This window comes from Oncorhynchus keta, chromosome 2, assembly GCF_023373465.1.
Source record: "Oncorhynchus keta strain PuntledgeMale-10-30-2019 chromosome 2, Oket_V2, whole genome shotgun sequence".
Lineage (NCBI taxonomy): Eukaryota > Metazoa > Chordata > Actinopteri > Salmoniformes > Salmonidae > Oncorhynchus > Oncorhynchus keta.
Window position 1 is genome coordinate 2,428,524 of NC_068422.1, and position 25,131 is coordinate 2,453,654.

General features: G+C 44.2%; 1 protein-coding gene across 3 annotated transcripts in view; it reads left to right on the forward strand.

Annotated features, from left to right (window-relative positions):
* The first annotated feature begins 1,960 nt into the window (after positions 1 to 1,960).
* The window catches only part of LOC118371531 (F-box only protein 11-like), a 50,014-nt gene continuing 26,843 nt past the window's right edge, over positions 1,961 to 25,131 (forward strand). The window contains exons 1-7 of one of the 3 annotated variants that reach the window (XR_008071057.1): positions 1,961 to 2,292; positions 15,681 to 15,811; positions 18,051 to 18,132; positions 18,451 to 18,595; positions 21,977 to 22,106; positions 22,450 to 22,533; positions 23,158 to 23,290. Coding sequence is in view for 2 of the 3 variants with exons in the window: in XM_052470746.1 (XP_052326706.1) it covers positions 2,205 to 2,292; positions 15,681 to 15,811; positions 18,051 to 18,132; positions 18,451 to 18,595; positions 21,977 to 22,106; positions 22,450 to 22,533; positions 23,158 to 23,290 (793 nt within the window). In the remaining variant the exon portion in view is untranslated. The remainder of the gene's footprint in view (positions 2,293 to 15,680; positions 15,812 to 18,050; positions 18,133 to 18,450; positions 18,596 to 21,976; positions 22,107 to 22,449; positions 22,534 to 23,157; positions 23,291 to 25,131) is intronic. The other 2 variants (XM_052470746.1, XM_052470747.1) reach the window with 2 other exon arrangements.

Consider the following 25,131-nt stretch of genomic DNA (forward strand, 5'->3'; position numbering starts at 1 on the left):
CAATCCGGTTTCCGAGCTGGTCACGGATGCACCTCAGCCACACTCAAGGTGCTAAATGATATCCTAGCCGCCATCGATAAAAGATAGTACTGTGCAGCCGTCTTCATCGACCTGGCCAAAGATTTCGACTCTGTCAATCACTGTATTCTTATTGGCAGACTCAACAGCCTTCGTTTCTCTAATGACTGCCTCACCTGGTTCACTAACTACTTTTTTAGAATTCAGTGTGTCAAATCGGAGGGCCTGTTGTCTGGACCTCTGGCAGTCTCTATGGGGGCACCACAGGGTTCAATTCTCGGACCGACTCTTTTCTCTGTATATATCAATGATGTCGCTCTTGCTGCTGGTGATTCCTTGATCCACCTCTGCGCAGACGACACCATTCTGTATACATCTGGCCCTTCTTTGGACACTGTGTTATCTAACCTCCAGACGAGCTTCAATGCCATACAACTCTCCTTCCGTGGCCTCCAACTGCTCTTAAATGCAAGTAAAACTAAGTGCATGCTTTTCAACCGATCGCTGTCCTCACTCGCCCTCCCGACGAGCGTCACTACTCTAGACAGTTCTGACTTAAGTAGAATATGTGGACAACTACAAATACCTAGGTGTCTGGCTTGACTGTAAACTCTCCTTCCAGACTCATATTAACCATCTGTAATCCAAAGTTAGATCTAGAATCGGCTTCCTACTTTGCAACAATGCCTCCTTCACTCACACTGCCAAACATATCCTCGTAAAACTGACTATCCTAGCGATCCTCGACTTCGGCGATGTCATTTACAAAATAGCCTCCAACACTCTACTCAGCAAACTGGATGCAGTCTATCATAGTGCCATACGTTTTTGTCAGCAAAGCCTCATATACCACTGCGACCTGTATGATCTCATCACCAGACCCACTGGCTCCAAGTCATCTATAAGTCTTTGTTAGGTAAAGCTCCGCCTTATCTCAGCTCACTGGTCACCATAACACCCACCCGTAGCAAGCGCTCCAGCAGATATATCTCACTGGTCATCCCCAAAGCCAACATGTCCTTTGGCCGCCTTTCCTTCCAGTTCTCTGCTGCCAATGACTGGAACGCATTGCAAGAATCTCTTAAATTGGAGACTTATATCTCCCTCACTAACTTTAAGCATCAGCTATCTGAGCAGCTCACCAATCGCTGCAGCTGTACACAGCCTAACTACCTACCTCATCCCCAAATAGTTTTTATTTACTTTTTTTGCACACCAGTATTTCTACTTGCACATCTATCACTTCAGTGTTAATTTGCTAAATTGTAATTACTTCACTACTATGGCCTATTTATTGCCTTACCTCCTTACTCCATTTGCGCACACTCTGTATAGATTTTTTTCTATTGTTATTGACTGTACGTTTGTTTATCCCACGTGTAACGGTGTTGTTTTTTGTCGCAATGCTTTGCTTTATCTTGACCAGGTCGCAGTTGTAAATGATAACTTTTTCTCAACTGGCCTACCTGGTTAAATAAAGGTACAGATAAATAAATAAATATAGACCTATAGCCCATGGCTTGGGCTTCATTAACCAAATATAGGCCTATAGACCATGGCTTGGGATTCATTAATCATATATAATCCTATAGACCATGGCTTGGGCTTCATTAACCATATAGGCCTTTGTTCTTCAGTCCTATTGTGGGCTACTAGCTAGCCCCCCCTGCACAGGACACATGCTTTTATGATTCAGTAGACTGGTCTGTACAGGAGACCCACGGGGTGTGCAGGGTTTGGTTCCAGACCAGTACTACTAACACACAGGTAATCGTGATGATTAGGCTACAGTAGGCTAATAATAGCAATAGTTCAGAAGGTAAAGTGAGTCCATAATAGCCTTTCTTGTTTCAGTCTCAGTCAGTCAATTTCAGACATTAGACACACATTCCTATTTGCAGTGGCAGAAAAAAACGGCCTACTTCGATGTGCTATTGGTGGATAGTCTTCCCATGTGATGTTCTTGTTGTCGGACGGTCGCTGTGTGCTAATGGCTCCTCCTGCAACAGTGATACGGAGCTGAGCAAGGGTTGCAGGGGCAACGCAAAAATATATATTTTTCTCGAGCTGCAGGAAAGGGGTGACTTATTGCGCAATGTTTAAGAAAAAAACATTTTAGATTGCGTGCTTAGACGTCGTTCTAACTATAGAGAAGGGTTTGATTTATTTTATTCTAAACACCGCAAATGAACTCCGTCAGAGCAACCAGCAGAAGACCCAGGCGAGTGTCGAGGCCGCGCCCGGTACAGCCGGAAAGGAACAACCAGGAAAGAGGTAATGCATGTAACGTCACCTCTAAGCTAACTGGGCGCATTTGAAACAATTTCAGAAATACGTTGGTTCGGTTACTTGTTGACTCAAGTTATACGTTTGAATATAGCTGTGGCTTTAAAAAAAATGGGTTGAAGACGTCTTTCCCTTTTGGTGGAGACTGTAGGAAACGCCGAGGCTTCTTGTTCTGTCGACAATCTCTTAGGCCGCGCTTTGTTTGGCTTGGTTTGTTCCTAGACCTTAGCGAATCCTTGCTGATCTTGATTAGACTACAGGTCGTAGAAGAATGCCAGATAACTAGCTAGATTGCTCAAACGCACCAACGACTAATAATACACGTCTAATAATGGTTAGCCCACGAGTTTTGTCATGAGGTAGTTTTTTTTTCTATTTGTTGGTAGTCTCGCTAGTGTTTATTAGCATGTAAAGTTAGCCAGCTGGCTAGTACGCTAACGTAACAAGCAAATTGGCAACCCATGATGACGTTATCTGTAGACAACTAGCCAGGAACTACGCCTTTGTTTGAATAGCTCTTAGGAAAGTATCAAAGTGCACATTTACTTGCAATTGTTGTTAAATTAGCACATTGGCGGCACATTTGCCTTTCTTCTAATTACGCATTCACTTGTTATTAACTTAACCAAAGTTGCGTTTGGTCTGGAGACGAGTTGTTTGTGTTGGCTAGCTAATATTAACATTAGCTAAAGCAGTTAGGGAGTTGTTTAGGTGGCTATCTAGTCACGTCACAAATTGTAGAGAATAATATTGGTTATTATATTCAGCATGGATAGTTCAATTAACTACATAGTAGCTGAATAAATCACGTTTTAGTTGTGGTTAACGGTACTCTCGCATAAGCTAAATTAGACAGTTAGCTAAATTAGCTTGACGCATCTAAATTTGCTAGCCAGCTTATCTATTTTGTCTATGTGCCGCGTCTCACCACCGTAAATCACCATCAATGTCTGGCTGTGTTGGGATGGACATCTGACTGTCCGACACCCATTGGCGTTGTGTCCCGAAGCGCACAGTGGGTTAGCAATGTGGTAACCAGGCAATCTTTCGAAAGATAACGTTTCAAAGGTAAACAAATGTTTATGTTCCATGTGCGATAATCTAAAAATAGGCTCACTACCGGTACTTTGCCAACTGATGTTTAGACAAAGATGACTTTCTAAATGCAGGGAAATTTCACCTGAAGGGACCGACCATCACGTCAGCAGAGCTTTTTGTGAGTGCTAACGTTAGGTGATTCAGTGGGCCTGATAAAACTAGGTTTACTACAGTCAATTTGCCAGCTACGTTATTGTAATAACTATAAATGAACGTGACTAGCTAACTAGTAGTAACGTTAGCTGAGGCAGCTTCAACATAGTCAAGGCAGCTGTTCAAATGGTGATCTGAGGCCTCTTTGAATTGCAGAGGTGCATGTAACTTTTGCTAGCTAGGTTATATTGGCTGCGTTTACACAGACAGCCCGATTCTGATATTTTGGGCAATTATGAATTAGTCTGCATCCATTACTCCATACCACTACCACTTTAACTACATGCTGCGGACACTGCCATTAACGACTGCAAGCCAGGACACCGACACAGTGTCCTTCGCCAACGCCTGCGGAGCACTGCTTTCCCAGTTAATTTAATGTTACGGTAAGTGTAGTTGAGTTGGCTACACTAGCTAGCTACTTTGCGCGCAATAAAGTCAAGAGCTGCGGGAAAGCAGTGCTCCCGAGGCGAAGGACAGTGTACCCGTTTCCCTGCTAGTTAGCTACTTACCGTACTGTTAACAGAACTACCTGAAAGCAGTACATGTCGGCGGGGACAAAGGACACTACCTTGCAGCCTTCTCCTGTGGTTATTTTGTTGTTGTTGGGGGGGGCTGTTGGCATCCTTCGTTGATGTATTACCGCCACTTATTGTGCTGGAGTGTGGAGCAGAGACAGCGCTAGTAGCCTCAATAGCAGTGGCCACAGCATGTAGTAACCACAGTCTACAGATAGATATGTTATTGCAATTATTAGCTAAAAAGCTGCTCTGATTGGTAGAAATATACCTCCAATAGTTAGAAAATATTTTCTCCTAATTAGTTATGCTGCGTTTAGACAGGCTCACGATTCTAATATTTTCCCACTAATTGGTCTTTTGACCAATCACATCAGAGATCCGTTCAACAAGAGTAATAGTTATTGAACTTTGACTGACATTAGCGTACTGCCACTAAAAAATAATCAAGTGGCCATGTAGACTTTCAATTGTAGGAATTAAATTTAGTAGGAATTGCCAAATCATTTTCAGTTTGAACATTGTCGCTAAAAACTCAGTAATCCTTACAAAAAGTAGTTTGATGTTTCACTAACGTTTTGGAATGTGTATTCAAATCGTTCAACTGAAATTGTTACTCTGGCAAAATGTTGACTGCAAACAAAAGCCTTGTTAAACTCGCCTCAGATCTTTTCACATCAGATCTTTTTCAAAACTGAAAAAACAATTAGTGAAATAAAGATCTGAATTTGGCTGCTGTCTAAATGCAGTCTTAGGGAAACATATGAAGTTGAATAAGAATGTTTGCGACTGGCATTTGTGAACTGGGCTCGGTCTTCTTCAGATGTGGAACGCATACACTGGAATAGAGATTAGCCCTAGGCTACATTTACAGATTACAGGCCTACATATAGACATTTGCATTCATCGGCCTGAAACACTGTTTTGTTTTCGTTACTACCACCTCTTAAACTATTTACAATCCATGTATCTGGTATTATATTAGATCTTCATTTACTTTTGTACCCTAAAAACCTGAAATGTAATGTAGCTGATGTTGGCAAAATCATAAATGTGCCCCTGTTGCCAATTTCCATTGATCTGTTGGATGATTAACGAGTGGGGCACAGGAACCATGACAGGAACAATGCAGCTTGACCCTGGCTGTCTTTTTAGTAAGTGAACCCAGTTTCTTCCTATCGAGGTCTTTATTCTGTCTACTCCCCACCACCCCCAGGATCCCATCTCTAGTCTTGGTTTGTTCCCCAGTAATGATACATTGATGATGCTATAATGAAGGTGGAGCACAACCCGACACACTACGTGTCCTTTGTAGTGCTGACCCCATTTAGTCGACTGGTCGATTGTTTGGTCGATAGGCTGTTAGTCGACCGAGATTTCTTTAGTTGAGCAGTTGCAATTTTGTCATGGTGCACAAGACACCCATCTGATTCGCGCCTTACTCAAGTGGTCTAAACCATTGCGGAGGCCACAGGGATGGCACAGTCCATCACTCTAATACATGTGATACTGACATTTTATATAGTTCTATTATATAATGATGATGGTGCAACGCTAATAAATAAATAATTTAATAACATGCGCTTTCCTCCGCATTCGCTGCCCACGGTTCTGAAACGTAATCTTCAGTGCGGTGTAGAATTGGCACCTTTTCCAATGTTGCTATGTGCATAATAGCAAAATTAACCAGCATATTGGGATTGAGAACATTGCGGCGGAGGCAGCAGCAGAGACGAGGAAAAAGTCTTTGCCTTAAACCCTATTCTGACGGGATTAGTTTTACTGGCACAAGACACCACAACTATAATTTTTGTCCCGTCCGAATCTGCCATATCAATCATATGTACTTTGCAGAAGAGTTACAAATCCAGCCAGAATAATCTAATGTTTTTCGGCAAACTCCAAGGTCCTCAGATAATACCAGTCCCATGCGAATCAACATCCCTGTATTTTGAGATAAATGTCTGAGTTTTACAGGTGTTGCTCGTGGTTTGAGCAAGAACTAACTGATTGGATACATAGGCCTTCATATATAGGCTACATGTATCAACTCTCACAGTGAATGCTTTTGTTCATATGTTTTGTGTGTATTAATGGAATATTGTCAAATACATCAGTAAAAAATATTGCACATATTTAATGTTACCCTTGCTGTAAATGGATCACAAAGCAGCATACAACTGCCTCAATATTTTGAAATGGAAAGTTCACTTTCGCATCCACAGCCTTAAAACTAATTTTAAGTGCACTGTTTAGCTCACATCTGAAGGCTGGGGGGCATTTAGGACATCTAAAATATCCTAATGATTCTTTTTTAATCAATCTGTTATTTTACCAGGTAAGTTGACTGAGAACATGTTCTCATTTGCAGCAACGACCTGGGGAAAAGTTGCAGGGGAGAGGAGAGGGATGAATGAGCCAATTGTAAACTGGGGATTATTTGGTGACCGTAATGGTTTGAGGGCTAGATTGGGAATTTAGCCAGGACACCGGGGTTAACACCCCTACTCTTACGATAAGTGCCATGGGATCTTTAATGACCTCAGAGTCAGGACACCGGTTTAAGGTCCCATCCAAAAGACGGCACCCTACACAGGGCAGTGTCCCCAATCACTGCCCTGGGGCATTGGGATATTTTTTCTTAGACCAGAGGAAAGAGTGCCTCCTACTGGCCCTCCAACACCACTTCCAGCAGCATCTGGTCTCCCATACAGGAACTGACCAGGACTAACCCTGATTAGCTTCAGAAGCAAGCCAGCAGTGGTATGCAGGCTGGTATTCTGCTGGTGAGGGTGATTATGATCATAATCATACTTCCTCAGTTCAAATGTTTTGGTGACAGTATACCAAAGATGGTTTGGTACGGTTCAGAAACTTGGGAATCAAGCTCTAATTATCAATGTAGCCCAGTTATCGCCTGGGCTCAATTTACAAAAAAAGAAGGAATTTCAGGGGGCAGTTTGGAAAAAAACGAATCACGTCCGAGTCATCCTCTGGAATAACGGAATTATGGGGTAATAATTACATAACCAACATTCTCTAGTATTACTAGTCCTGTGCGACTAGTGCTTAGCCTAGTTGTATAAGAAAATTGAGGATCGAGCAAACCCCAACTTAATTAGGTCTATAAATCAATAGCCTAACTGTTAAATGTGCCTGGCTTTATGTCATCCATATACAGTGCATTTTCATCAGTATTCAGACCCTTTACTCAGTACTTTGTTGAAGCACCTTTGGCAGCGATTACAGCCTTGAGTCTTCGTGGGTATGATGCCACAAGCTCGGAAACACCCGTATTTGGGGAGATTCTCCCCTTCCACTCTGCAGATCCTCTCAAGCTCTCCGTTTGGATGGGGAGCGTCGCTGCACAGCTATTGTCAGGCCTCTCCAGAGATGTTCGATGGGGTTCAAGTTTAGGGTCTGGCTTGGCCACTCGAGGACATTCAGAGACTTGTCCCCAAGCCACTCCTGCGTCGTCCTGTTGGAAGGTGAACCTTTGTCCCAGTAGGAGTGCCTGAGCGCTCTGGAGCAGGGTTTGACCAAGGATCTCTCAACTTTGTTCTGTTAATCTTTCCCTCGATCCTGACTAGTCTCCCAGTCCCTGATGCTGAAACACATCCCACAGCATGATGCTGCCACTGTCATGCTTCACTCTAGGGATAGGTTACCATGGTAATGCAACTCAAGTCTTGTGCCTGTGAGATTGTCTAATAGCTGCGTTGTCTTCTCTTTCCTAGCAGTTGAAACTCAAATGTTGAATAACAACCTAGCTCATGAACAAAACTATGTAAATTAGACCAACTTTTATGCCTGTGCAGAGCGCTTCTAAAAACAAATCTTTAACTCCGCTCTTCACTTGTGCACAGTCCCGAACCAGGCAGTGTTGCAGCTCGACGTGGGATAGGATTCATAGTTCTTTGACTTTGCACAATTCATTTACCAGCTATGAAACAAAATGGCAGAAATACTTTGTAAAATAAATGCTCCAATATACTTGACTATTTTTATTAATGAATACAAGTGAAGTGCTCACTCTGTGGCATCCTGACCACCCGCCAAAGAGCTGGTGAAATAGACATCTTATCCGCCAATGCCAAAATCTACCCGCAGGTGGCGGGTGTCAATTTTAGGCCCTACGTGCAACTATAGCTTTCCTCAACAGAAAATTCAGTAGTGCAACACATTTGGCAGAAAATAGCTTAATTTTCATCAGATGACAACAGAAGTGCAACATTATTTGACTAGCAGCCACACAAGTAAATGAGCTTACAATGAAAAAGCAAGGTATTTTTCGCAAGTGATGCATGGCCATCACATTTCTAATGTTAATCATAGAATGTAGCCAGCTACATTTCCTAATGTTTTTATTTAAGTTAATCTTGCATTTTACCGGACAAAAGTATGCTACACTATGCTGATAGAATGCCAGTTTGTGAATTCTCATCCAAGTGGAGAATTGCAACTGAAGCACAAAATTATTCTGATGCCGACTAGAAATTACAATAATAAGCATTTTAGATCTTAAGCAGTTTATATTTCTTCTTTGAGAAAACAAAGAATTGTGCGTTAACGCGACCCTGTAGAACACTGCTGTGCATACGCCTATACGCTTTGCACTATGATAGACACTAGAAGGCTCTGTGCAACATTGCTAGAAGGCTGAACTTTAATCTGTTGTATCTCTCCCAACTTTTGTCATAGGATTCATTCCCTCAGGAAACAGCAGAATGTCTCAATGATGATATATATGTGTGTGTGTATGTATGCATACTCATTTTATCAGGTACACCCCTCTGATAATGGCTCAGGGGCCTCCTTTGTCTACAGAACAGCCTGAATTATCTGGGGCATGGAAACATTGCTCCAATGGTATCAAGGGACCTAACATGTGCCAGAAACTTGCCCCACACCATTACACTGTTGACACCAGGTAGGATGGGACTATGGCCTCATGCTACTTACGCTAAGTTGGACCAGGTGCTGTTTTTCCACTCAATTGTCCAGTGGTTTGATCGCGTGCCCATTGGAGCTGCTGCTTCTTGTTTTTATCTGATTGGAGTGGAGCCAGGGTGGTTGTCGGCTGTAATAGCTCATCCGTGACGAGAACTAATGAGTTGTGCTCCGAGATGCCGTTCTGCATGCCGTTATTCGCCAGTTTGAGGCCCACCTGTTAGCTTGCACGATCCTTGCCATTGTCCTTTTGAAATCTCTCATCAACAAGCTGTTTTGCCCCACCGCGCTGCTGACTGGATGTTTGTTTGTTTGACGCACCATTCTCGGTAAAGCCTAAACACTGTCATGCGTGGAAAGCCCAGGAGGCCGTTTCTGAGTTACTGGTGCCTGGCACCGAGGATAATACCACGCTCAGTTGTTTAGGTCACTCATTTAGCCCATTCTTACTTTCAATCTACACAGTAACTGAATGCCTCAATTCCTGTCTGCCTGCTTTATGTAGCAAACCACAGCCTTGTGACTGTCTGTAGGAGCAAACCATTTTCTTGAACGGGTTTACCTAATAAACTTGCCACAGTGTATATTGGCCCAGAGCTATATATATATATACCTCTTGATAGGCCTATCATGTGATGTAGCCTATGGTTAGGCTTGATACAAACTGACAGGGAAGGTTTCACAGGGTCTGTCTGTGTGACACATACATAGACGTTCTGACCCTGATGCCCTGAGGGGTAGCCTAGTTCACTAAGCCAGCTGATTTGCCATATCTTGTTTGTACAACTGACTGTTCAGGCTATTATCATTGTCATGTTGTGAATCGTTTGTACCATGTCTTCCAGGCAAAAGACGTGGCTTTTTCCGGTGAAATTCTGACCTGCTGCCTCTGAAACTATGATGTGGTTTTGATGATGTAATGGTCTTTGGACCTAGTGAAGGTCACGGATTAGAAGTTTAGTAGTGGGAAGGACTGGTCTGGAATCATTGCTGTTCTTGATTTTTTTCCCCGTTGCCATTAGCCTACGCCCCCAAACAACTCAACTCTTTATTGCGGATCGGCCTGCTCCTGTTCGTCAAGCCTGGAATCTGATCCCTTCTCAGAGTTCAATAGTCATGAACAGGGCCTAAATTCACTTTTTGTTATATTCAACCATGCTGGCAGGCAGATGAAAAAAATCTATCAGCCACTCAGATTGTTAACCAGCCAAAACCCCCCCATAATTACATAAACTGATGACCATTCCTTGTATTGTTTCCAGAACAAGAAATGTATTAGTAAGAAGTAATGTGGCATATTGCTCAATTTCATTGGTTATTTTAACCCAAATATCAGGTGAGAAAAAATGTTCAGCAGCTCCTTTAAGGGCGGGAGGTTACCGTGGTAATGTGGCCACGAGGTGTGTGAGAATGTGACTGAGCAGTTGACAGCTTCTCTTCGCCATCAGTGGAAGCAGCACATTCAAACTAACAATAAACAAAACAATGTAAATAGCCAAGAAACATGCACAAAAAACAGCCATAACAATGACACTTTGCTGACTTGAGTAAATTAGACCAATGTTTGTCTGTGCCAGCGCCTCCAAAAATGAATCTCAGTGTTTCACTCAGTATGCAAAGCTGTTGCTGCGCAAGGTGGAATGTAGGATATGTATTTATTTGTGCTATAAGCAGCTATGAAACAAAACAGCAGAAATACTTTGAAAACAGATACTTTAGCGTTTTTCTGCTAGAAATCGCAACTCGCACATATGCCCATACTTGACTATTCACAAATGCGAATGCCAACGTGGCTGTTGAAGTAGACATTCTTACCCGTCAATACCTAAATCCTACCCGACAATTTTATGCCCTGGTCATGAAGCTGATGCTTGCAAATGCTTGCAAATACATGATAGGATAGAGGATGGTTTTGTTGTTGCTACCCTCTAGGGAGATCTTTGTAACTGATCTAAGTATATTTAGTCTGTGGCATGCAATATTCTGAAAGGCCTCTCAGCCATGTGTAATTTGTGTAGTTTGCTTCCCAGACACACCAAGCCCCGCCCCCTGTCACTCGAGCAGTGGTTCTTCCTCACTGTTATATTCACGAGAAATTTCCATGCTGTTCCATTAGGTCAAATACAGTCAACAGATTGTTCCAAACAAGAACAATGCTTCTTTCCACTTACTATAAATCTTTCCAATTCGTGAGAAGGCTTTTTCCCCCCTTCTAGTAATTCTATGATCAGCACACATCACCATCCATGGGTCTCTGGTCATGCTATCCTGGTCCCCTGGGTTCTATCACCTGCTCTGTTCAGCACAATTGTTGATACTCAATAGACTGGGTCACGTTCAGTTGGCAGGACATGTCCTATGAGACCTCTAAGGGGAGGTTCATGGTTTTACCCAGACAGAATCATGAAAGCCACCATCGCAAGTAATAAACCATGGAAGTGATATTTTCTATTGGTTACTTTTGTTAGGTAGCATAAATAGGTAGGCTGCTAGCATTGTGATCACTGGTCTGTGTGAATGAAGCCAGATGGTAAAATGTTCATTTCATTCAGATATTTGCACATGCATATTTTGTATTTTTGTATGTACATTTAAAAATAATAATAATAATAATGGAATATCTACATAGGCGTACAGATGCCCATTATCAACAACTATCACTCCAGTGTTCCAATTGCACGTTGTGATAGCTAATTCACGTTTATCATTTTAAAAGGCTAATTGATTGTTAGAAAACCCTTTTGAAGTGAAGAGGTGTCTCTAGGATGCTGGCCTTCTAGGCAGAGTTGCAAAGAAAAACCCATATCGCAGACTGGCCAATGAAAAGAAAAGATTAAGATGGGCAAAAGAACACAGACACTGGACAGAGGAATTCTGCCTAGAAGGCCAGCATCCCAGAGTCGCCTCTTCACTGTTGACGTTGAGACTGGTGTTTTGCGGGTACTATTTAATGAAGCTGTGAATGGGAACTCAAGTGCCATCAGGCGCAGGGAAGTCAAATTACTCACTGCTTCATGTATGGATCCACAGCAGGGACTCCTAGCTTGACTGCAGATGAATGGAATGTGGCCAAATACTCTGCTGTCAGTCATAGAGATCTGAGAAGCAGGCTGACTTATTGAACCCCTCTCTGTTAAAGATTTTGGAGCTGTGCAAAGGAAATGTGGCTCGCTGCATTGCAGCCGTAGTCTGGCATTTCTACTAGTCATAGCCTATGCAGAGTTCTCAGGACTAGCCTCAATTTTATTCTAGCCTTGTCCTCTTATTTACCTGTTCTCTTCTATAAACAAGGCTACTTCACACATTGTCACAGGAAAAATGTTATTGAATTGACTGTGAATGGTTTACTATCATCATGTCATTGTTATGGCTTTTTTTCAAGTGTGTGTGGCAGTCAGTGGCGTTTTTAGATGAGGGACGATGATAAAAAATGCTTCATGAGGATGGCCTTATTTCTATCACAGCATATTGGTTGACTGTCATTCATATTCCCTTCACCCAGCTCAATAAAACATCGCTAGGTTTAGGCCTACTACTTGATACACACATTTCCCTGTAGCCATCTTTAGGTTGCTACAATCTAGCCTATGAATGAAACTATACAGGGTGTCATGGTCGAGAAATTTTTGTGATCAAGGTGACAGTGACACATTCAATACCTGCTTTGCACAATCTTGCTTGCATCTAGCTGATCTAGGGTGTAATTGTTAGTCCAACAGTTTCTGTTGAACAAATTCAGGTATGTTTATCCCCATTCTGTTTGCTTCCGTTTAAGAAACATTTTCCAACAGAATCGGGGGAATGAATACATTCCTGAGCACACGCAAAGTTCATTTTCATATCAGTCACATAAAAACAGCACAAATCACTCCGCTCATTGTGTGTATACAATTCCTTCTCGCATTCATCAACTCGCTCTCCTCACCTTTTCCTATCGCTTGTGGACCTCAGTGCAAAAATGTACCTTTTATGATAAAGCATTCCATGCATCATTGCATTTGCAGACTTATATAAGATGGCCTACTATTCCGGATCTTCACAATTTAGACTAATAAAATAACCCAATCACTGTTTGCAAAAAAGACTGCATGGCTAACACACCTGACTCCAATAACCAACTAATAGTGGTCTTCAGTTTAGATAGCAATTAGTTTCGTCAGCTGTGTTTGCTAGGGATGGGGGTGAAAAGTGACACCACTCCGGCCCCCGAAGACTGGAGTTGCCCATTCCTCCTATAGGTTATATAAGATACGCTTCTTGGCCTTTTTATAAACACATTTCATGCAATTCTATGACTTTATTTTACTGGAGACAGTAGCAGGGTCTTTTTTACAGGGTAGACTACTCTGCTGACACTGACAAACAGATCAATAAAAACAATGTTGTCTGATCCATAGAATAGGCCTACGAGAAGGTGAGCCGCAAATTGCCTACAATATGACATCCATCTAACCTGGAGGAGGAAATTATTGTCCAAAAGCGAACTTTCAAGTGCCACTGACCCAACAATGATAGTGAATATGTGCACACACTGGGGATATGAGCCAATAAGATGGGCTATATCAAGGGTACTCAATTTACCCTACGAGATCTGGAGCCTGCTGGTTTTCTTTACTACCGTAAAATGATTTGCACACACCTGATTTTCCAGGCTTAAATTGGTGCCTGATTTAGAGGGGAGCAATGAAAAAATGCAATGGAATTGGCTTCGAGGTCCAGAGTTGCCTTAGCAGGGCTTATGCTGTTCAATCAATTAAGTAGAGAATTTTTGCTAACTATAAAATACAGATTAGTCTTTTCATTGTCTTCTCTTTACAGTAATAGCCATTTGCTTTCCAAACTATGATGTTATATTGCGAAATGCCTGGCTGGGTCTCTACTTTTCATTGATGGTCGCAACTCAACAATAATCTTTGGTATTTGCCGTGCGTGCTACCCAAATTGTGTGTCCTTCCGACTGCATGCTATGCGATTGAAGAAAAAAAAACAAAAAAACATTTATAGCTTTTTCTTTTAAAAGAAGCTAATGATCATCTGTGGCCAAAGCATGCTTTCTGATGTCAGCCTATTTTGAATGATTTTATTTACTTCTGTATAGATAGGAGTAGGTGACTGTTATTCAATTTACCACCTGTGTCTGTATCACACTTCAACACAAATGACCACTGGATTGATACAAATACCTGCCAGGCAGAGGCTACTTTGTAGTTAACTTTTAGTTTCATTTCCATCTACCAGAAGACGTTAGGCTGTCATTGGCATCGCTAACGGCTACACAGCGGTAGACATATGCCCTACACGCACACGGGCATTCCCCTGTCTTTGTATTTTTTTAAATGTGTGTTGCACTGCCAAGTCAAACGGTTGCAAAAGCAATGTTTTGGTCACAATATCGAAAACTGAGATATGGATGTTTTAGGGTTGTTTTGACTCTCCTCTCTTCCTCTCCAGATGAGGACGTCCCTGCAGATAGGGTTGTTTTGACTCTCCTCTCTTCTTCTCCAGATGAGGACGTCCCTGCAGATAGGGGTGTTTTGACTATCCTCTCTTCTTCTCCAGATGAGGACGTCCCTGCAGATAGGGGTGTTTTGACTATCCTCTCTTCTTCTCCAGATGAGGACGTCCCTGCAGATAGGGTTGTTTTGACTATCCTCTCTTCTTCTCCAGATGAGGACGTCCCTGCAGATAGGGGTGTTTTGACTATCCTCTCTTCTTCTCCAGATGAGGACGTCCCTGCAGATAGGGTTGTTTTGACTATCCTCTCTTCCTCTCCAGATGAGGACGTCCCTGCAGATAGGGTTGTTCTGACTATCCTCTCTTCCTCTCCAGATGAGGACGTCCCTGCAGATAGGGTTGTTCTGACTATCCTCTCTTCCTCTCCAGATGAGGACGTCCCTGCAGATAGGGTTGTTCTGACTATCCTCTCTTCTTCTCCAGATGAGGACGTCCCTGCAGATAGGGTTGTTCTGACTATCCTCTCTTCTTCTCCAGATGAGGACGTCCCTGCAGATAGGGTTGTTCTGACTATCCTCTCTTCCTCTCCAGATGAGGACGTCCCTGCAGATAGGGTTGTTCTGACTCTCCTCTCTTCTTCTCCAGATGAGGATGTCCCTGCAGATAGGTTTGTTCTGACTCTCCTCTCTTCCTCTCCAGATGAGGACGTCCCTGCAGATAGGGTTGTTCTGACTATCCTCTCTTCTTCTCCAGATGAGGATGTCCCTGCAGATAGGTTTGTTCTGACTCTCCTCTCTTCCTCTCCAGATGAGGACGTCCCTGCAGATAGGGTTGTTCTGACTATCCTCTCTTCTTCTCCAGATAGGGTTGTTTTGACTATCCTCTCTTCCTCTCCAGATGAGGACGTCCCTGCAGATAGGGTTGTTTTGACTATCCTCTCTTCCTCTCCAGATGAGGATGTCCCTGCAGATAGGGTTGTTCTGACTCTCCTCTCTTCCTCTCCAGATGAGGACGTCCCTGCAGATAGGGTTGTTCTGACTATCCTCTCTTCTTCTCCAGATAGGGTTGTTTTGACTATCCTCTCTTCCTCTCCAGATGAGGACGTCCCTGCAGATAGGGTTGTTTTGACTATCCTCTCTTCCTCTCCAGATGAGGATGTCCCTGCAGATAGGGTTGTTCTGACTATCCTCTCTTCCTCTCCAGATGAGGACGTCCCTGCAGATATGGTTGCAGAAGAATCCGGTCCAGGAGCTCAGAATAGTCCTTACCAACTTCGAAGAAAGTCTCTACTACCCAAGAGAACAGCAGCGTGTCCAGCAAAGACTAACATGGAGGTGAGTCATAAGCATGGGATGTATTCCAAATGTACAGTGCCTTGCGAAAGTATTCGGCCCCCTTGAACTTTGCGACCTTTTGCCACATTTCAGGCTTCAAACATAAAGATATAACACTGTATTTTTTTGTGAAGAATCAACAACAAGTGGAGTGGAACGACATTTATTGGATATTTCAAACTTTTTTTAACAAATCAAAAACTGAAAAATTGGGCGTGCAAAATTATTCAGCCCCCTTAAGTTAATACTTTGTAGCGCCACCTTTTGCTGCTATTACAGCTGTAAGTCGCTTGGGGTATGTCTCTATCAGTTTTGCACATCGAGAGACTGAATTTTTTCCCATTCCTCCTTGCAAAACAGCTCGAGCTCAGTGAGGTTGGATGGAGAGCATTTGTGAACAGCAGTTTTCAGTTCTTTCCACAGATTCTCGATTGGATTCAGGTCTGGACTTTGACTTGGCCATTCTAACACCTGGATATGTTTATTTTTGAACCGTTCCATTGTAGATTTTGCTTTATGTTTTGGATCATTGTCTGGTAGGAAGACAAATCTCTGTCCCAGTCTCAGGTCTTTTGCAGACTCCATCAGGTTTTCTTCCAGAATGGTCCTGTATTTGGCTCCATCCATCTTCCCATCAATTTTAACCATCTTCCCTGTCCCTGCTGAAGAAAAGCAGGCCCAAACCATGATGCTGCCACCACCATGTTTGACAGTGGGGATAGTGTGTTCAGGGTGATGAGCTGTGTTGCTTTTACGCCAAACATAACGTTTTGCATTGTTGCCAAAAAGTTCAATTTTGGTTTCATCTGACCAGAGCACCTTCTTCCACATGTTTGGTGTGTCTCCCAGGTGGCTTGTGGAAAACTTTAAAACAACACTTTTTATGGATATCTTTAAGAAATGGCTTTCTTCTTGCCACTCTTCCATAAAGGCCAGATTTGTGCAATATACGACTGATTGTTGTCCTATGGACAGAGTCTCCCACCTCAGCTGTAGATCTCTGCAATTCATCCAGAGTGATCATGGGCCTCTTGGCTGCATCTCTGATCAGTCTTCTCCTTGTAAGAGCTGAAAGTTTAGAGGGACGGCCAGGTCTTGGTAGATTTGCAGTGGTCTGATACTCCTTCCATTTCAATATTATCACTTGCACAGTGCTCCTTGGGATGTTTAAAGCTTGGGAAATCTTTTTGTAACTTCTTCACAACAGTATCTCGGACCTGCCTGGTGTGTTCCTTGTTCTTCATGATGCTCTCTGCGCTTTTAACGGACCTCTGAGACTATCACAGTGCAGGTGCATTTATACGGAGACTTGATTACACACAGGTGGATTGTATATATCATCATTAGTCATTTAGGTCAACATTGGATCATTCAGAGATCCTCACTGAACTTCTGGAGAGAGTTTGCTGCACTGAAAGTAAAGGGGCTGAATAATTTTGCACGCCCAATTTTTCAGATTTTGATTTGTTAAAAAAGTTTGAAATATCCAATAAATGTCGTTCCACTTCATGATTGTGTCCCACTTGTTGATGATTCTTCACAAAAAAAATGCAGTTTTATATCTTTATGTTTGAAGCCTGAAATGTGGCAAAAGGTCGCAAAGTTCAAGGGGGCCGAATACTTTCGCAAGGCACTGTATTTGGAAAGACGGCAAACAATATTTAAGTGGCTACATGCCTGAGTCACCGAGAGGTGGTGGGTCATTCTGTGTCCTCGGGTAGGGTCCTGGGTAAAAGGGGCTTCTGCTGCACCTTCAACTAGCCACATCATTGTGGAATGTTCAGATAGAAATCTGTTATGTAGAATAAACATATGATGCGTCTCTGACATAGAATAATGTATCATATCAGCTCTACTCATTACATATCTATTTGTTTGCCTGCTGAAAATGGATCAGCTCACCTAACCTGGACTGAGTGCTGCTGGTTATAAATAAATATTGCAAAAAGCTGTACTCTGACCTAGACTAGTGAGCAATATCAGCATTCCACCCACAATGGTGTCTTCTTAAGCATGAGGCTCCCTTTTACCCATGGGCTGAATTTGAGAATTAATCTTTCCTCTTTGCATAATTGATAAGTATTTCGCTAGCGGTGGTGATTAATTGAAGAACTTGATTTATTAAAAACAATGCTGAAATATTAATACGGTTGTTTTTAAGCAGATGATCATGGTCTGTTCCATCAAAACGTGTCAGCTGTCAAGGCTTATAACAATCTATTTTTCTTTCTATACGCAGGGTGCTTCCACTTCAGCCACAGAAGACTTTGGCCATCGGGCAAAGCGTGCCAGAGTGTCAGGAAAGTCTCAAGATTTAACAGGTAAAATAATACTTTCTAACATTATGTTTTTGTTTAATTTTTATTTATTAGAATCTCTTTCAGCCCATCCCAGGATAATCTTCCAAATGTCTGTAAAAGACAACAATGACGTACACACTACAGTAAAACCAAGGAAAAATATTTTGGTGAATAACATGAGAGAATTATGAGGTTGAAAATGATTTATGAGAATTGGAGGTTGAAAATGCCCCTACTCTCTGTATTGGACCTTGTTTCTGTCCATCTCCTGTTATTATTTTGGATGTGTGAATACCTTCTCCATTAATAAAGTTTCCCTATGGTTGTGTTCATCACTAGCAGCTCCCGCAGAGCACTACCTCCAGGAGAAGCTGCCAGACGAGGTGGTTCTGAAGATCTTCTCCTACCTGCTGGAGCAGGACCTGTGTCGCGCAGCATGTGTCTGCAAACGCTTCAGCGAACTGGCCAATGACCCCATCCTCTGGTGAGTGGCTGGTTGGCTGTCTGCTGGACTGAGCTGGTTGGCTGTCTGCTGGACTGGGTTGGTTGGCTGTCTGCTGGACTGGGTTGGTTGGCTGTCTGCTGGACTGGGCTGGTTGGCTGTTCTTGCCTGGGCTGGTTGGCTGTCTGCTGGACTGGGTTGGTTGGCTGTCTGCTGGACTGGGTTGGTTGGCTGTCTGCTGGACTGGGTTGGTTGGCTGTCTGCTGGACTGGGTTGGTTGGCTGTCTGCTGGACTGGGTTGGTTGGCTGTCTGCTGGACTGGGTTGGTTGGCTGTCTGCTTTGACTGGGTTGGTTGGCTGTCTGCTTTGACTGGGTTGGTTGGCTGTCTGCTTTGACTGGGTTGGTTGGCTGTCTGCTTTGACTGGGTTGGTTGGCTGTCTGCTTTGACTGGGTTGGTTGGCTGTCTGCTTTGACTGGGCTGGTTGGCTGTCTGCTGGACTGGGTTGGTTGGCTGTCTGCTGGACTGGGTTGGTTGGCTGTCTGCTGGACTGGGTTGGTTGGCTGTCTGCTGGACTGGGTTGGTTGGCTGTCTGCTGGACTGGGCTGGTTGGCTGTCTGCTGGACTGGGTTGGTTGGCTGTCTGCTGGACTGGGTTGGTTGGCTGTCTGCTGGACTGGGTTGGTTGGCTGTCTGCTGGACTGGGTTGGTTGGCTGTCTGCTGGACTGGGTTGGTTGGCTGTCTGCTGGACTGGGTTGGTTGGCTGTCTGCTGGACTGGGTTGGTTGGCTGTCTGCTTTGACTGGGTTGGTTGGCTGTCTGCTTTGACTGGGTTGGTTGGCTGTCTGCTTTGACTGGGTTGGTTGGCTGTCTGCTTTGACTGGTATGGTTGGCTGTCTGCTTTGACTGGGTTGGTTGGCTGTCTGCTTGGTTGGTTTGCTGGTTGGCTGTCTGCTTGGTTGGTTTGCTGGTTGGCTGTCTGCTTGGTTGGTTGGTTTGCTGGTTGGCTGTCTGCTTGGTTGGTTGGTTTGCTGGTTGGCTGTCTGCTTGGTTGGTTGGCTGGTTGGTTGGTTGGCTGTCTCCTTGGTTGGTTGTCTGCTTGGCCGGTTGGTGGGTTGGCTGGCTGGCTACCTGCTTGGCTTGTTGGTTGGCTGGCTGTCTGCTTGGCTTGTTGGTTGGCTGGCTGACTGCTTGGCTGGTTGGTTGGCTTTCTGCTTGGGTGGTTGGCTGTCTGCTTGGGTGGTTGGCTGTCAGGTTGGCTGTCTCCTTGGTTTGTTGTCTGCTTGGCTGGCTCTCTGCTTGGATGGTTGCTTGGCTGGCTCTCTGCTTGGGTGGTTGCTTGGCTGGCTGTCTGGTTAGTTGGTTGCTTGGCTGGTTGGTTGGCTGTCTGCTCGGCTGGTTGGTTGGCTGTCTGCTCGGCTGGTTGGTTGGCTGTCTGCTCGGCTGGTTGGTTGGCTGTCTGCTCGGCTGGTTGGTTGGCTGTCTGCTCGGCTGGCTGGTTGGTTGTCTGTCTGCTCGGCTGGTTGGTTGGCTGTCTGCTCGGCTGGCTGGTTGGTTGTCTGTCTGCTCGGCTGGTTGGTTGGTTGTCTGTCTGCTCGGCTGGTTAGTTGGTTGGCTGTCTGCTTGTCTGGTTGGTTGTCTCCTTGGTTGGTTGTCTGCTTGGCTGGTTGGTTAATTGGCTGGCTCTACTTGGATGGTTGCTTGGCTGGCTCTCTGCTTGGTTGGTTGCTTGGCTGGCTGTCTAGTTGGTTGCTTAGCTGGTTGGTTGCTTGTCTGGCTGTCTGTCTGCTCGGCTGGCTGGTTGGCTGGCTGTCTGCTCGGCTGATTGATTGGCTGGCTGGTTGGCTGTCTGCTCGGCTGGTGTGTTGGCTGTCTGCTCGACTGGTTGGTTGGCTGTCTGTCTGATTGGCTGACTGGTTGGCTGTCTGCTCGGCTGGTTGGCTGTCTGCTTGGCTCATTGAATGGCTGTCTGGTTGGTTTGCTGGCTGGTTGGTTGGTTGGCTGGTTGGTTGGCTGGCTAGTTGGTTGGCTGGCTGGCTAGTTGGTTGGCTGGCTGTCTAGTTGGTTGCTTAGCTGTTTGGTTGCTTGTCTGCTTGGCTGGATGGTTGGCTGTCTGCTCAGCTGGTTGATTGGCTGGCTGGTTGGCTGTCTGCTCTGCTGGTGTGTTGGCTGTCTGCTCGACTGGTTGGTTGGCTGTCTGATTGGCTGGCTGGTTGGCTGTCTGATTGGCTGGCTGGTTGGCTGTCTGCTCGGCTGGTTGGCTGTCTGCTCGGTTGGTTGGTTGGTTGGCTGTCTGCTCGGCTGGTTGGCTGTCTGCTTGGCTCATTGAATGGCTGTCTGGTTGGTTTGCTGGCTGGCTGGTTGGCTGGCTGGTTGGTTGGCTGGCTAGTTGGTTGGCTGGCTGGCTTGCTGGCTAGTTGGCTGGCTAGTTGGTTGGCTGGCTGGCTTGCTGGCTAGTTGGCTGGCTAGTTGGTTGGCTGGCTGGCTTGCTGGCTAGTTGGCTGGCTAGTTGGTTGGCTGGCTGGCTTGCTGGCTAGTTGGCTGGCAGGCTGGCTGACCGCTAGTTGGCTGGTTGGCAGGCTAGTTGGCTGGTTGGCAGGCTAGTTGGCTAGCTGGCTGGCTGGCTGGCCTTTTGGTTGGGTGGTTGGTTGGCTGGCTGGCCGGCCTTTTGGTTGTTTGGCTGGCTGGCCTTTTGGTTGGTTGGCTGGCTGGCCTTTTGGTTGGTTGGCTGGCAGGCTAGTTGGCTGGTTGGCTGGCTGGTTGGCAGGCTAGTTGGCTGGTTGGCAGGCTAGTTGGCTAGCCGGCTGGATAGTTAGCTAGCTGGCTGGCTGGCTGGCCTTTTGGTTGGTTGGCTGGCTGGCCTTTTGGTTGGTTGGCTGGCTGGCTGGTTTGCAGGCTAGTTGGCTGGTTGGCAGGCTAGTTGGCTGGTTGGCAGGCTAGTTGGCTAGCCGGCTGGATAGTTAGCTAGCTGGCTGGCTGGCTGGCCTTTTGGTTGGTTGGCTGGCTGGCTGGCCGGCCTTTTGGTTGGTTGGCTGGCTGGCCGGCCTCTTGGTTGGACTGTTAGCTGTCTGCTTGGTTGGTTGGTTGGCAGGCTATTCCTAGTGTACCCATAGGTGCAAAGCGAGGTTGAAGATAAAAGGTTAAGAGGAGGATTCTAATGTCCCGTAATGCTTTAAATAAATTAGGAAGAATTGTAAAAAATGGGACCCGCAATGCTAGTTAGCACTGAACACACGACTGTTTATTTTCAAAAGTTTCCGCATGGAATTGTTCGGTTGTCCTAATTTGGGCATCTTCAACCAAATGTAATGGATCCAATCTGGAACACACACTGTCTTTCCCCTCCTGCGCCCCCCAGTGTGTTATCGCTTGAAGTTCCCTGTCTTATGGTGTCCTGTCTGGCTGTGCCTTCTTTTGCTTCACAGGAAGAGGCTGTACATGGAGGTGTTTGAGTACACGCGTCCCATGATGCATCCTGAGGCGGGGAAATTCTTCCAGATTAACCCAGACGAGTACGAGCAGCCCAACCCGTGGAAGGAGAGCTTTCAGCAGCTGGTAGGACAACGACCCCATGACCTCTTTTCCCACACTGCCCTTACTGTTACTCACTCACCTCTGACCTATGGAAACCCTCACTGTCACTCAACCATATAGATACTCCTACTGCTGCTAAAACAGTCAACAGCTTGTACAGACATATCAATGCAAGAACACTGTGGAGTCCCAGTAATTCTATTTGTTTATTTATTTTATTATTTAACCTTTATTTAACTTGGCAAGTGAAGTTCCAGTGGAGTGACATCTTGATTGCTGTGATTCTAGAAGCAATCCCACCATTAGTATTACTGTGCTATAATAATGGCCAGATTCATTGATGTTTTTTTGCTTTTGTTTGCAGTATAAAGGAGCACATGTGAAGCCAGGCTTCGCAGAACACTTCTACAGTAATCCTTCCAGATACAAAGGAAGAGAGAACATGCTTGTAAGTGTGTTTGTTTGAGAGAGTTTAAGGGCCAGTTTCCTTGACACCGATTTAAGCCTAGTCCTGGACTAAAATGTACACTGAATGAAGAATCTCCATTGCCTAAGCTTTAAAGTAATGGGAGTGCTTGTTGAGAGGACGACTGGATACTATTCTGAACTCTTTGTATGGTGAGCTTTCTGGCAACCAGAGCTGCTGAGGCGTCACCCAAGTGGTGATACACAGAGTGAAGGGGGAGAAGTCCAGTGGCTATGAATCAAGTTGGTTCCCAGACTAACCCTCTAAAAGATCAGCAGCAGACTCCATCACCATCCTCTGACCAGCATTCTCCACTCAAGACATTAACTGACCCTCTCCATCTTCAGAAGATGCATCTTTCAAAGACCTGGCCTCTACTGGTTGACCTGTCGTGATATATTGCTTGTTTGTTTTTTGCTCTTGAAGCACTTCGGGATTCTATGAAAAGCGCTATAGAACTGTAATTTATTATTTGTATTTATATAGGCCTAACTTTTTAGTTCAGGACTATGCTTTTTAATCTGTGGGTTGTTATTGGGTGATTGGTCATCATGAGTTCACTGTGACTTCGCTGTAACACACTTCTCTATGGTGCCTCTTCCTCAGTACTATGACACCATCGAGGATGCCCTGGGAGGTGTTCAGGAGGCCCACTTTGACGGCCTCATATTCGTACACTCTGGGGTCTACACTGATGAGTGGATTTACATCGAATCGCCCATCACAATGATAGGAGCTGGTACGTATTAATTCTGTTCATTGTTTTCTGTACCGTACACCATCTGTTCCCCGTCTATCTACTACAGGTCGACCGATTATGATTATTGGAAGACCAAAAAAAAGCCGATACCCGATTAATCGGCTGATTTCTTCTTTTTTTTAATGTTTTTTATAAATTAAAATTTAACAATGTTTTAAGTTGCATATTTTTATTTATTTATAATAATGACAATTACAGCAATACTGTATGAACACTTATTTTAACTTAATATAACACATCAATAAAATCTATTTAGCCTCAAATAATGAAACATGCATTATTTAAACCAAATTGAACAAAAACAATGTTGGAGAAGAAAGTAAAAGTGCAATATGCGCCATGTAAAAAAGCTAACGTTAAGTTCCTTGCTCAGAACATGAGAGGATATGAAAGCGGGTGGTTCCTTTTAACATGAGTCGTCAATATTATTATTATATTATTATTATTATTATATTATTCCCAGGTAATAAGTTTTAGGTTTTAGTTATTATAGGAATTATAGGACTATTTCTCTCTACCATTTGTATTTCATATACCTTTGACTATTGGATGTTCTTATAGGCACTTTAGTATTGCCAGTGTAACAGTATAGCTTCCGTCCCTCTCCTCGCCCCTACCTGGGCTCGAACCAGGAACACATCGACAACAGCCACCCTCGAGCATCGTTACCCATCGCTCCACAAAAGCCGCGGCTTTTGGGGAACAACTACTTCGAGGTCTCCGAGCGAGTGACATCACCGATTTGAAACGCTATTAGCGCGCACCCCGCTAACTTGCTAGCCATTTCACATCGGTTACACCAGCCTAATCTCGGGAGTTGATAGGCTTGAAGTCAAACAGCTCAATGCTTGAAGCACAACGAAGAGCTGCTGACAAACGCACAAAAGTGCTGTTTGAATGAATGCGTACGAGCCTGCTGCTGCCTACCACCGCTCAGACTGCTCTATCAAATATCAAATCATAGACTTAATTATAACATAATAACACACAGAAATATGAGCCTTAGGTCATTAACCGGTTGCGAATCTAGGGACAGTATTTTAATTTTTTTTTTTTAAACGTTTGTTTTAAATGGGATATTTTGTCAGGACAAGATGCTAGAATATGCATATAATTGACAGTTTTGGATAGAAAACATTTTAACGTTTCCAAAAGTGTAAAGATATTGTCTGAGTATAACAGAACTGATGTTGCAGGCGAAAGCCTGAGAAAAATCCACTCCGGAAGTGCCCCATATTTTGAAAGCGCTGCAATGCCAATGAGTCCCCATTGAGCTGTGAATGTGCTATGAACCAGCTTACGCTTTCTACGTATTCCCCAAGATGTCTACAGCATTGTGACATAGTTTTACGCATTTATGTTGAAGAATACCCGTAGGGGGCTACATTGCGCAAGTGGTCACATGATGCTCCCGGAGAAAATCTTGCGTAAAGTACAGATGTAGCCCTTATTCCAATTGCTTCTACTGAGAAACCAATTGTCCTGGTGGATATATTATCGAATAGATATTTGAAAAACACCTTGAGGATTGATTCTAAACAACGTTTGCCATGTTTCTGTCGATATTATGGAGCTAATTTGGAATATTTTTTGTTGTCGTGACTGCAATTTCCGGTCGATTTCTCAGCCAAACATGAACAAACGGAGCTATTTCGCCTACAAAAATAATATTTTGGGGGAAAAAATGAACTTTGGCTATCTACCTGGGAGTCTCGTGAGTGAAAACATCCGAAGTTCATCAAAGGTAAACGATTTAATTTGATTAGCTTTTTTGATTTTCGTGACAAGGTTGCCTGCTGCTAGCAAGGCATAATGCTATG